Source organism: Lichenostomus cassidix, chromosome 3 (assembly GCF_008360975.1).
Source record: "Lichenostomus cassidix isolate B80296 chromosome 3, HeHo_3.0, whole genome shotgun sequence".
Taxonomy (NCBI): domain Eukaryota; kingdom Metazoa; phylum Chordata; class Aves; order Passeriformes; family Meliphagidae; genus Lichenostomus; species Lichenostomus cassidix.
Window position 1 is genome coordinate 26,072,731 of NC_139483.1, and position 13,229 is coordinate 26,085,959.

General features: G+C 37.2%; 1 protein-coding gene across 2 annotated transcripts in view; it reads left to right on the forward strand.

Moving 5' to 3' along the window:
* PRKCE (protein kinase C epsilon) overlaps nt 1-13,229 on the forward strand; it is a 285,443-nt gene that overhangs the window by 257,344 nt on the left and 14,870 nt on the right. For both annotated transcript variants that reach the window (XM_085055006.1, XM_085055005.1), the window contains exons 13-14: nt 1,845-2,033; nt 6,691-6,837. In XM_085055006.1, coding sequence (XP_084911132.1) covers nt 1,845-2,033; nt 6,691-6,837 — 336 coding nt within the window. The remainder of the gene's footprint in view (nt 1-1,844; nt 2,034-6,690; nt 6,838-13,229) is intronic.

The window sequence follows — 13,229 nt, forward strand, 5'->3', positions numbered from 1 at the left end:
CTGTGAGTGAAATACATTTTGCTTGTGCTACTTTACAGACTTGCACAGGAAGATAGAAACTAGATATGGATGCTCTATATTAGTTGGCAACTTTTCAAGGCCCCCATTGGATAAAAAAAAAAACCTGACAGCAGTGTGGCTTTTACATATCCTAGATTTTAATATTATGAGGTGCATTTCAAAGTGCCTAAAATGAACCAATATTGAACAGTTATTCTGTTAGGCAGACTTCATCTGCTTAGTTGAGTTAGTAACCTGTGCATCTTTCCACTTGAAGATTCAGTGTGCGGGTTTAATGGAAAAGTTGTTGGTTTGTCTTTCATCAAACATAAATTTGCAGTGGAGAAAAATGGTATTTATTATTCTTTAGAGAGAATAAATCATAAATCCATAGTGTTATTGTTCATGACTGTCCAACTTTGGTAGCACAACTGATAAGGTGTGAATCATCTTGAAACTATCATAGTATAAATATGTGTTTTGCAGAGTTTGAAAGGTATTCCAGCATTAAAAGAAAATAAATACTAGTGTGGTGATTTTGCTTTGTATGAATTTTTTTCTGATTCAGTATACAAACTGAGTCCTTTGACAAAGTCTTTGAAAACTATTACTGAAAATAAAGCAATAATAAGAACCCAGGAACTTTTACTGAGGCTTCTGATTTGTCATCTTAATTGCCGAAGTTTATCTCCTGCTTCTATTTCTCTTGACCGTGGTGATATGTTTCAATTTCCTTTTCTTTAGCAATATCTGAATTACAAAGAGTGCCCAGAACACTTGAAAAGTGTGCATTTCATTTTCTGTATTTAGTGGCTATAAAATACAGTTTTATTTCAACAAATAATGCAGTTGGGATCCAGACCTGTGTATCCAAATGTTAAACTCATTTCTGTTTTTATGTTAAGACTGCATTTTGTTTTCTATTGGTCTTGATTCCCAACGAGACCACTAAGCCCATGCAGTTCACCCCAGGACTTCTGACTGCAATGTTAAGTGTTGTGTGAGGAGGTGGGGGATTTGCTGCCATTCTAACTCACTTTAAGGCAGCCAGCTTCACCTCAAACAGGCACCCACTCTGCTTTTCCTGGTTCCCCATCATGCTGAACCAATGCAGCCAAACTGCAAGCTTCTTTCAAGTGAAAAGGAGACAAGAATTTGTTCCTTGTACAACAGTAGTTCTGTAACACCAAGTGCTACAATAAAACTTCATCATGCTAACATGTAACTTGCCACTGAAGGTATTTGCTACAAGGTTGAACTTGTGCCACAGAAGTTGTAGCCAGTTTTTCTGAAAGCAAGTGCAATTAATGTGAGTCCCACAGCCATGCATTATACAGTGGTTTAATGCTGTAAAAGGAACTTGAACAAAAATGCTTTTGGCTTCCTTCAGCCCTACCTAAAGGACAAAAATAAATCTCTCAGATGATCTCTGTGCAGCATTACAAGCTGGTTCAGTTTGTTTTGTTCAAGATAGAGACAAGGAAATGTTTCACATTTTCCACCAGTCTGTTTTGTATATGTGATCTTTTTTCCCCTATAGTGTGAGCTGCTTTAAACAGCTTGGAAGGATATGCAGCTCTTTTGCTCACAAGCATAGTCTTTTACTCAGGGGACTGATAAACTCCGTCAGTACTTCTGAGAACAGCATCTCATTGACACTTAGCTGTGTTAGGGCAAATTGCATGGGTAAGAAACCCTGCCCTGCTGTTACTGAAAGCAGTGTGGGATTCAGTCCTACTTGGGCACTGGGGGATAGAAGGGGTATGTCATGTTGAAACAGCAAATGTGCAACCGAGAGAGTTGTCTCACTTGTCTCTTCAATCCAATCTCTTTCTCTATGCCAGATCCTCCAGGAGCTAGAATATGGTCCATCCGTGGACTGGTGGGCTCTGGGTGTTCTCATGTATGAAATGATGGCTGGGCAGCCCCCCTTTGAAGCTGACAATGAAGATGATCTCTTTGAATCCATCCTTCACGATGATGTATTGTATCCAGTCTGGCTCAGTAAAGAAGCTGTCAGCATTTTAAAAGCAGTGAGTCTTCCATTACTTGCTTTCCTCCTCCTTATGGGTTTTTGTGGGGTTGGTTTGTTGGGTTTTTAGTCTTGATTAAAATTGAATTTGCTGAAAGTTGTTGAGAGCAGTCACCACTGGGAGTTCAAGCACAGTTCAGAGTGCCACTGTTAGGATAATGGGGCCTGGGATAAATTACACCACTTGTGGGAAAGGAACAGAATGTTTGTGTTCCACGCAGTTGTACACTGTATAAATCTGTGTACTGCAGATTCATGTTTCAGGGAAAACCCAACCAGCTAGAACTGTGCTATCACTCTGACACCTTATATGCCGCATGGTCACTAGAGTGGGAGAAGCACTACGTAATTAAAGAAACAATGTTTTTTACTTAACCCACTTACAAAATTTCCTGTCCCTTTGCCCTTCTTCCCGTGTCATCAAGATGGGTTGAAAGCCCTTTATTTACAGCTACATGTTCTATTTTATAGTTCACAAGATAAGCAGCCTTACTTCAGTGTAATTGTTCCTGCTCTGGTTGGGATTTTTCAGTATGAGTAGTGACTTGACAGAAACTTGTATCACCAAATGCCACAATTTTTTTAATCAGCCAATATGTGCCACTGGGCAAATGCGATTTTTAGACTGTCTTTCTAAAGTCAAGTTTATAAAGTCATTCATTACCATGACACTGACATAAATTATTTTTTCTGTTGTAGTGTCATCCTAAAATAAAAAGCAAAACAATACAGAAGCAGTATGCCAATCCCCATAGTTTGAAAACCTGAGGAGAATTTTTGGCATTAAAAAAAACAACTTGGTTTTTGTTTGTTCCATTTTTCCATCTTCTTTGAAACAGGAAAATTTCTACCTTTCCACATATTTTTCTTTCAGCATCTGGAATAAGGGAGAGTTTCAATTATGAGGGCAGCTGATAGTATAAAATCCTGCAGAGATCTTCATACAGGGTTATTTTGGAATTATATATAAAACTTAAACAAATTGTGATTTTAACACTGGTGGACAGATAACACACTGTGCAGAAATTCTCATCTTGACCTCTTAATGAAAATATCTTGAGGCCCCTTCTAGCTGAGTGGAGAGATGCTCTAGCAATGACTCAAAGCAGAAGTCAAAGTTGACCTCTCAAAAATGTTTGCTGAAGTATCTCTTTTGCTGCATTCACTGTAGTGAGAACATGGAGGATTTATTACTGCTGATAATAATTTATTAGTACATATTCTCCCTTCTCCCCAAAATAACTCTCTGACTATGTTTTGTTAGCTGACATGATACTTTCATGCATCCATTTCTGTTTCCACACTCTTTGATTATTTTACTTCAGCAATAAAATGCATGGACTTGAGCTGTGGAATTCAGGCTGATTATCCAGGATTCAGGAATTATTTTGGCATATTGTAAAGGAAGGGTTGTTGTCAGTTTTCATACTACATCTGAATTTTATTGTAGTCCAGGAAATTTGTTGTAGTGTTTTGGTTTCAAAGTCTTTAAGATCTGTTTATTTGCCATCCAGAGGCTTCTTGAGTGAATCTATGTTAATTGGGCTTTCTATTATTCTGAAAGCTTTTGGTGGAAGGGAAAATGAAACAGATAACTCTCTGGGTTAAGTGTGAGAGCCACTGTACAAGAGTACAAGAGCCACTGTAACTATTAGGAGAAGGTATTTGTTGTACAGAGGAAAGGATGAAATGGATTTAACAATCAGAGCCTTACTGTGTTATCTCATTGGTGATGCAAGGAGCGAGATGTTCTCTTAATGTTATGCACAACCTTCATTAACCACACACAAATGCAGACGTAGAGCTGTACTGCAGGTGTAATCTATATATTTTTCTGAATGTAAGTGCAAGGGTGTTAATCCATCTAATTTCTTTTAAAGCTGACTTTTCTATACATTTTTATGAGACTGTTTTCCTGGATCTACATTTTGATAGTAGGAGTGATGATTTGTGTCTTGCTGTAGTCATAGCCTTTTAAGCATAAATTGATACAATTTAATGGAGCTGTGGCAGTTTATACCATAAATAAAATACATTTCCTTATTTTTAATGACCTGCTGCCTATGCATCTATGGTGTGAAACCCGTTTGAAAGTTGTGTTCTTCATCTGACACTTGTCCATATTATGTTAAATGAAGAACAGGAAAAACAGAGGAAAGAAAGAGGCGTCTATGTATTTTACTGCTGAATGGTAGCAAGGGATTAACTTTGGAACACCTCATTTCCTCACATTGTGCTTTGAGACATTAGTTTTATTCTTTCGAAACTGTGTGTTCTTACACTCCTGCAAACAGCATGTAAGGCAGTTTAATAAGAAGACATTCTCTTGTATTAAGTAACAATGTTGTCTTATTTTTTGAAGAAACAGTTTTTCTGTTATTTCCAACAAAACACTAATGATTTGTTGGAAAGAACAAATTATTCAAAAGCTCAGTATTACAAAGCAGCACATTGCTTATTCCATGAAAATCCACACATCTTATTAGTCCTGTTTCTGTGAATTGACGGGAATTGCTATTTAAATTCTTTCCTGTGTGGTAAGGAAAACAATTCTTCATTGAAATTGGCTCTCTGCTGCTTCTTAAGCAATGGAGAGATGTCTCTACAGTGTGTGTTCCCTGTGCACTGGGATGACAGTCTTTGGCTTCAGAAGCAGAACTCTGTTTTTAAGCTGCGTGATTTATTTCAAGAAGTGAAATTTGGGGAGCCCAGTGATCCTTGATTCAGGACCCAAGCAACATTTTCTTCTGTTATCATTTAAGTCAGTAGTAATTCTGATCCTGAAAGGCTTCTCCTTTCAGAAAAAGAGGTTCCTGTCTTAGTATGGGAAAATAAAAAGCCGTATGGCTATGGCTGTCAGCTCCCTTTGCAACATCTCTTCAGCACAGTACAGTTACCAGCTGTGTCTGTCCTGACAGTTGCATCAGTGTTGATGCTGTTGATAAACAGGGAATAAATGTCAGCTTGTGCTTCAGAAACAGAAAGGGATTAAGTTAATGGAATTAAATGTCTGCTTTAGAAGTTTGATATTATTTCATCACATATGCATATGATAATTTTGTTTGTTTAAATATTCATGCTTAATGGATCTTCATTCTCCCTCATCATCCATTTCAAAGGTCCATGAAGTTTGTGAAGTACAGCACTAAACTGGACTGTGTCTAGTCACATTTTCATGTTCTGGGCTTCTTAAAAAATTACATGTCCAGATGCTTTCCCTGTCTCCAGTTTAAAACACAGATAAACATGGCAAATACTAGGATCATATTTTACTTCTTTGATACCTGGATTATATGGTACAAAAAGCATATCCTGTAGTTTCAATGTTCTGTTTCTGCAATACGTGTGGCTGCTGGTTCCTGGCCTGGCTCTCTCCAGTCTTGGAGATGAAATAAAGCAGAGGAATGTAGGAATGCATTTTGTGGTTTTTCAAGAGACCTCACCAAAGCACAGTAATCCTTTCAAAACCTTTGTTTCTCCTGCCCATAGAAAATATTGCCTGTACTTTAGATATGACTTGTCCACTTGCAGAGCAATTGAGCTCAAGACCAAAGAAAAGGAGCATCTTCAGAACGGCGCGTGTATGTCAGAAACCACAGACAGAATTGCCTTGCAAATCTGTGTTTTACCTTTAAAATTAAAGCAAGGGTATACTTCTGTGGATGGTTGATCTAAGCTATCTAAAATTATCTTAAGGGCTTCAGTAGCTATTTATCTAATAACTGGAGCACTAAAGCAAGGACATGCATTACAGTGATTTTTTTTTTCTACAGAAGTATAGTATAATGTGATACGTAGTTTGAAAAGGCACTGAACAGTTATTACATTTTGTTTATTTTCTACGCTTTTTAAAAATTAAAAAATGTTATATAATGGCTGAATATGAAGTTATAGCAAAGCTATTGAGCTAATTCTATAGTGTGAATGTGTTTGTGTGTACAAGAGCAGCATTCATTGCTAATTGAATTGCAAGGATTCCGCACAAATTAGGAAATAAGTAGAGCAATTGCTAATAAAAGAAGGAAAAAATAGCGGAGAAAAATCAGGTAAAGTGTTATGAGTTGCCATCAGTTGATATCAATGTCTTACACCAGTTGTACAGCTTTTTCCTGAAGGGAATAGTAGTAGTTAAAAACTGAGAAGTTTATAAATTACCACACTAGAGGAGACCAGTTAGTTCCAGTTGCTGACTCTAACAGTGAAATGAAATAAATGAAAGGGAATGTGCAAGTTATGTCATGGGGGACATGCCGTAACTTCACATTCTCAGGGGAAGCTTTCTGCAGGTACTGATCACTCTTTGTCTCTGGAGGGTTTTAGGTCATCCTTCTTTCCTTTCCTATTTTTGGCTAAAGCTGGAACTAGAAATGCTGAAAGAGAATATATTCCTTTAGCACTCCAAATCAGGTGAAATTAAAAGGTCTCAACAATAAACTGAAAGAGTTTTCTGCGGTAAATTTACACTTTGGAGTCTCTGAATCTTATAGTTTGGCTGGAACCTCTGAAATTTGGAGGGTCAGAAGAATAAAGCTTCTGAAAATAGACTGTCGCTAAAATCTTGGATTAAAGAATTATAGCATGTAATTGAGCTGCAAATGTTTTCCAGGCGTTGCCATTCACATTTTAACTTTTCCCTCCTCTCCCTCCCCACCCTGTAGTTCATGACAAAAAATCCCAACAAGCGACTTGGCTGTGTGGCATCACAAAACGGGGAAGATGCGATTAAGCAGCATCCATTTTTCAAGGAAATTGACTGGGTTCTTCTAGAACAAAGGAAAATCAAGCCACCTTTCAAACCTCGGATTGTAAGTAACAGTTTGTATAATGTTCAGAGAAAACTTGGTTTGGCAATTCTACTTGTTGGCTTTTCTGAGAATGAGATTCCAGAAGTATTTGGAGGCTGAAATAGTACCATAAAATGGCACTGAAAAGATTTCTTTGTCATTGTTTCTGTGAAGGTAAGTGTCAGGAACAGATGTAATGCACAGGAAAATGTTCCTGTTCAGCCACATAAACCATGAGTGAGTTTGAGGCCCTATTTTAATTATTTTCTGTGTTCTTAAAGATACCATAGCCAGAAAAGATTATTTCAGTTGATATATGTTGTCTATATTTTATGTGTGAACCCTTCACAGTTCTTCCTTGCTGATGGTCACTGGATTTTGTAGTAAAAGAATTTGTGATCAATAATACTTTAAGTGAAGAAACTTGAGAAAACAACTTCTTGGGGGGGAGAAATACACATTATGATTAGATAAATTTATATACTTATATTTTCCTGGATAATGATCAAGTATTTCGATTTTAAAGTAAAAAAAATATGTAAATAGCAGCCCCACCTGCAGAAAGTACAAAAGCCAAGCAAAAATGCTTTACTTATTCTAGTCTTCCTCTGGATGAAAACACTTGCTATTAACCAAATGTCACAGAATGTGCACAGTTACTTTTGTGCTCAAAATGTGCAAAAGGGTAATTTTATGAGTTTGATTTGCATCTTTCAATTTCACACATTCCTAATTACAATGTTTGATTTGCCTATGAATATGGTCAAGGTACTTATTGGTTTCTTTCTTTAGATAGTTTACAACAGTATTAAAAACCAAAGCCAAAAATAAATGAACGAAATGCAAACCTTAGATCTCAACATTGAATCCTGAATTAAATTTAGACATGAAAAAGTCCCCTCTGTTTTTGAAGAATTGCTGTATGTTATATATTTACGTGCACGTGTTACATGTTACATAAATGCATTTACTTTTAATTAAGTGAGATGCATTTCCCCACATTCCTTGTGTAGATGGTGAAAGTGGGGCTGACCATCCAGAGCAGGAGCCTGAGGTAGCTCCTCTGAGTCCACTCTTGGGGAAAACTCTCACTCTCTGTAGCTGTGCAGAAAAAGCTAAAAGGGATTGACAACTGTAGTTGAAAGCCCTTGTAAATGCCTTTCTAGGACTGATAGTAAGATATAGTGTTATCACATGAGGAAGGTTTACTTAATGTTGAAGAGTGGAAACCTTATAATTCTGTATCTCCAGGCACTACTGCAGGAAGTGTAAGCACCGAATTAACTCCTTTAGTGTCTATCTGAAGCCTATTTAATGCTGTGACTAACTGTTTTCCAGTCAGGTTCCACAGTTCTCTGATACTTGCATTTAGACATAGTTAGGGTTCAGCTGAGTTGCATTTGTGTAGGTCTCTTCATGCTTTCACAAGTATTTGGCCTTTCATCTCACAGAAATTTTTGTTGCTTTGCTCAGTATTCATCAGAGTTTCGTTAATACCGTTATTAAATGAAGATGCACAATTGCAGAATTATTTTCACTTTATGCCTGCATCTAATTTCCAGTTTCCTTTCATCTGTTTATTGGCTGTTTTTCTTTCATGATCAAGATGCACAGTCCCTTTTACAATAGGTATTTTTATGAAATCTTTATTATTTTTGTAAGTACTCCCACTGTGGCCGTCCTTAAAAGTCAGGAGGCATTTCGTGTATCAGGTATTTTTATTCACTACTGGTATAAATGCCTTCTGCCTTCTCAGTGGAGCTTCTTTGTCTTTCTGGTAATTATTTCCCTGCTGTAACATTGTAAAGCCATTCCTATTTCATTAATTCCTGTTTTGTTCCTTTTCTTCTTTTCTGCTTTCTTTAACAGTATTTTAGTTGAATTATTCCATTTCAGTAGTGATTGCAGATTATTTCAGAGTAGTCCTTTGTATAACTTTTAGGACAGCTGCCTGCTCCTTAATAATTGTTAGGGTGATTTCATACATCTTTATTTACACTTTGTCTCATTTTTATTCAGGCTACTTCCGTAATGTTGGATTTCCATACTACTTCTTTCTATGTTGTATCTGCCAACTTTCTTTATTCTACCAAATTTGATTCCTGCAGTCTAGTAGTTCTGTATGCTTGGATTTTTTTCTGAACCCCTTTTTTTTATAGTGGTAATTTCAGATATGTACTCTACATTACAGGCATCCCTTATTATTTTCATGTTCTCCATCTGCTCTCTCTAAGGTATCTTCCCAATGACTGGGTCCTATCAGCTTTTACTGATAACTTTTCTACCCTTTGAAAGAGCGTACCTTATCTATTTATGGTCCATGTCTATGATCCATCAGCTGTTTTGTACCAAGTGTATAAATTTTACAGTTGTTTGGATTTTGTTGTTGTATAGCAATCTTTGAGCAAGATCATACTTGAAATTTTTATTTGTCATATTAAAACTGAATTATGTATTACTTGGAAAGTAAAGTGTGATACGGATCTAGGCTGGAGAGAAAGATCACACAAATAAAATAAAATTAATAATTATTCAACTTCAGAAATGGCAAAGGAATTTAGGGCAGTAAATTTCAAATGCTATCAAGGTAATTTAGTATACTTGCCAAGCTAGACCCGGTTGCATTCACTTTGAAAAAATCAGAGAAGAGGGAAGAAGGTGAACACTAATTAAATAAAATCTACTTTAAAATCTACATAGAGAGTTCTTCTCTAAATTCAGTTGTGGGTGTAGCACTGAGATTCACTGATTCAGATGAACAAATGTGACTTTTCCATAGCTATGGAATAACTATAGAAAAAACATAACTAATGTCTGTGTTTGGAATGTTTTTGTTTTTAACGTATTTTAGTGTTCATAAAGGGCTGTTATTTAAAGGTGACTTGTAATGTTAAGAGAAGACCAAAACAGTTATTTTAATCTTGTGTTGAGGAGGGCTTAGTTCTGTGATAAGAGAGGCCAGATTATTAGTCAGAAAATAGACATTCTTGCATGTGATGTGTGAGTGTACATATGTGTTGGGAAAGAAGCACAATGCATATATAGTCATCTGTACATTTAAATTGAGTTTTGCATGCACATACAAAATTCTGCTCATGCAAGAATGCATATATTTACACAGGTAGTTTTCTATTTTCTGACCAGCTGTTAAGATGACTAAGGGGGGAAAATGTATGATTGTATCATAAACAATTTTTAAATGAAACAACACGTAAGATGTGTTCAAATGAGCTCCAGGCAATGTAAAATGATGACACTAAACAAGTAAAGTCATTAGGGGAGATGGTCAAACACTGAGGTCCCATCAGACAATGGAATAATCTGCCAAGGGAGGTCATGGAGATGCTATTGTGGAAAACACCTTGCTTCTATTCTGCCTCACTACTCTGCTGATCTCCAAAACACATGAGTTCCTTGATTAGCAGAGCTGGCTTGCTTTTCTGTTACCTTCCATCTTTTCTCTGCCATAATAAATTTTCTGAGGAGCTATATTACATGGTACTATGAGGCCTGTGCTTCTCCATAGTTCAGGTATGTCTCTTCAGCTCTGATAGCCTTAAGTCTGAATTTTTCAACTGAACTTGGAAAAAACACTGCATGGCTATGTATTAGCCTGACTTTTAGAAGTGGTCTATTTTTTTTAAAATCTCATTCACATGGTGGATTAATGTAATTATGTCCTTTATTATACCAGAAATATACTATTAATGTCTTTCCAGTTTGTACATGATTTGATTATTCTAATGATGCTTTGGAAGCTGAAATTTCTTCCCTGTGTTCAGCCTTAGAGTGAAAATTGTCAAAAGGACTTTGAAAAACTGACTATGCTTTCTGAAGGCTTGCAAGAGTGCCCTGGACAGAGGACTCATACAAATAGCTGAGGTTTAGATTGCTAAGCAGTGACAGAAGTGCCATCCTAGGCTGTCCTAGGTAGAGACAATGGAAGCAGATTGGTGGCTCTGAAACCTGCTGAGAAGGGTCTTTGCTCCAGTTAGTGACTTGGAATAGAGAACACAAAGAGGTGAAAATGCACTGGAGCTCAGTCCTAGGATGCATGTTATCTGCCAGCTCTTCCTTTCATAAATCTAAGATCATGAGCCTTTTCATTGGCAAAATTAATTTTATATTTATATATATATACACAAACTATGGTTTACTATACTGAGAGTTTATAAACCCATGTAGAGCTTCTTTAAATGTTAAGCAAGTGTAGAAATAAAGTTATAGCTCTGGAGCACGTCCATGAGAGATCAAGCAAACTTTTAAGCAACTAGGAAGAAGATATTTGTTACATCTAAGCTCCAGTGACCTTGCAGTGTCTTTTGAAGATCATTTTTGCTGTTCTTAAAGCCGAATCCTTAGAGCTTCACAGTCTGTCTTGAAATTTTCTGAATAATATTATTCTTCCCTCAATGCAGTCATGAATATGTAATTGCATATGCAGTAAGTACCATTTTAGTGCAGACTGATATCTTTTCTCCAGAGCAACTGTTGTGAGACAGAAAACCCTTTGAGGCATTTTAGTCCTCTGTTGACCTGTTTTGTCACATGTATTCTTCCTGGAATTTTATTCCATTTGGAGAATGAAATTTCCATTTTTAGTAGCCATAAGGCCAGGCTATGGTTTGCAACATAATTTATTGCCCAAGAATCACAAAGGTCTTGATAGAATTCCCTGATTCTTCTCTGTCCATCTTTCTTTGTTTCCGTGGCTGTGTTCCTGGCTTGGTTGAGTTGGTTATTTCCATTTTCAAAGTGCATTTGCCATCTTACAAATTAAAAGAATGGTGCAGTAGATTAATTTCTTACAAAAGTTATTCATGTGGTGGTAAGTGTGGTAGATCCTGCATAGAGGCATGATGGGATGATTCTGTCTATATATACCAAATAACAAACTATGCAGTAAAAACAGCCATTGAGGCAGATTGCTGCTTTACCTTTTATGTGTATTGATGAATTTTATGTTGTTATATTACCCTGCAAGAAATTCTCTGTGCCATTTCTGAGAGCACAGCTGGCCAGCTGCAGGCTTTCCAGAGTAAACCTGTGGCCTGCTGAGGTGGCAGCAACATCAGCCAGTGAAGCCCAGAAACGAGTGCAAAAGTGGCAAAAAGATGTGCAATATCACAGTCCCTCTTACCAGGGATTGAGGAAAATCACTGCCTAAAATTAGTTTCTCATTTGTCTGAAGTCAGTGGTAGCTTCATATGAGCATCAGTTTAGTAGAATCACAGGATAGTGTGGGTTGGGAAGGACCTTTAAAGGTCATCTAGTCCAATCCGTCTGCAGTGAGCCTAATCAACCATATCAGGTTGCTGTGAGCTACATCCAGCCTTTCCTGGAATGTTTCCAGGAATGGGTCATTTATCACCAATCTGAGCAACCTGTTCCAGTGTTTCACCATCCTCATAACAAGCAATTTCTTTCTTATATCTAGTTTAAATCTACCCTCTTTCAGTTTAAAATCATTACCCCCTGTCCTATGGCAACAGGCCCTACAAAAATGTTTGTCCCATTCTTGTTTCCAAGCCCCCCTTAAGTATTGAAAGGCCACAATAGTCTCCCCAGAGCCTTCTCTTCTCCAGGCTTAACAGCCCTAACTCTCTCAGCTCTTCCTCAGAGGAGATGTGCTCCAGCCCTCTGAGGGATTTCTTCTTGATTTTTGTAGCTTGCGACCAGCATAGTAAAATCACTCTCCTATTTCTTGGTCACAGTGGCTCAGTGTGCTGCAAGGAGCTGTGAGACACAGGAAATCATTAGGCACTGTGCAGCAAGGACAGTCTTACTATAGGCACACTCCTGTCCTTCCAGACTGAATTTTCACTTCAACCCTTGAAATGTTCATGCAAACAGACAGACTTGCCATTTTCATCTACCCTGTTGTCAATGTCAGGGTTGGGAAAATTTGAGACACTGCCCAAGATGTCCTCAACACAGAAAAGCTGAAGAACTCTGAGCCAGAGGGTAACACAAAGCCTGGTGAAACAGATGTTTGCCATATGCATTTCTTCCTAGCAATTAAGCCAAAATTTTATCACTAATGGCTTTATCAGTGCCTGTGGCAATCCATTCATAGTGTGGCTTTATGGAGATGAAGTTAACAAAATAATCACATTACAATGATTCACTGTCAACATGCAGCTTTCACAGAACAATGCATTATTTTAATTTCCTCAATGCATTCATAATTTTTTGGTTTTCCATTCTAGAAGCCCACTTTTCTCAAGAGCATTAGAGACAAAATCAACAAGATAGTCTGTTGCAGAATTGTATCCTGCAGTATGCAGCAACAACAGCTGCTGCTGGCCTATTCATCTAATATGACTTGCTTCATTTTGCAGCCTCTTCAGCTTCTATTGTTACATCACTGAGAATATTTTCTGAATAATTCTATGTTCCTTCTTCAGTTCTGA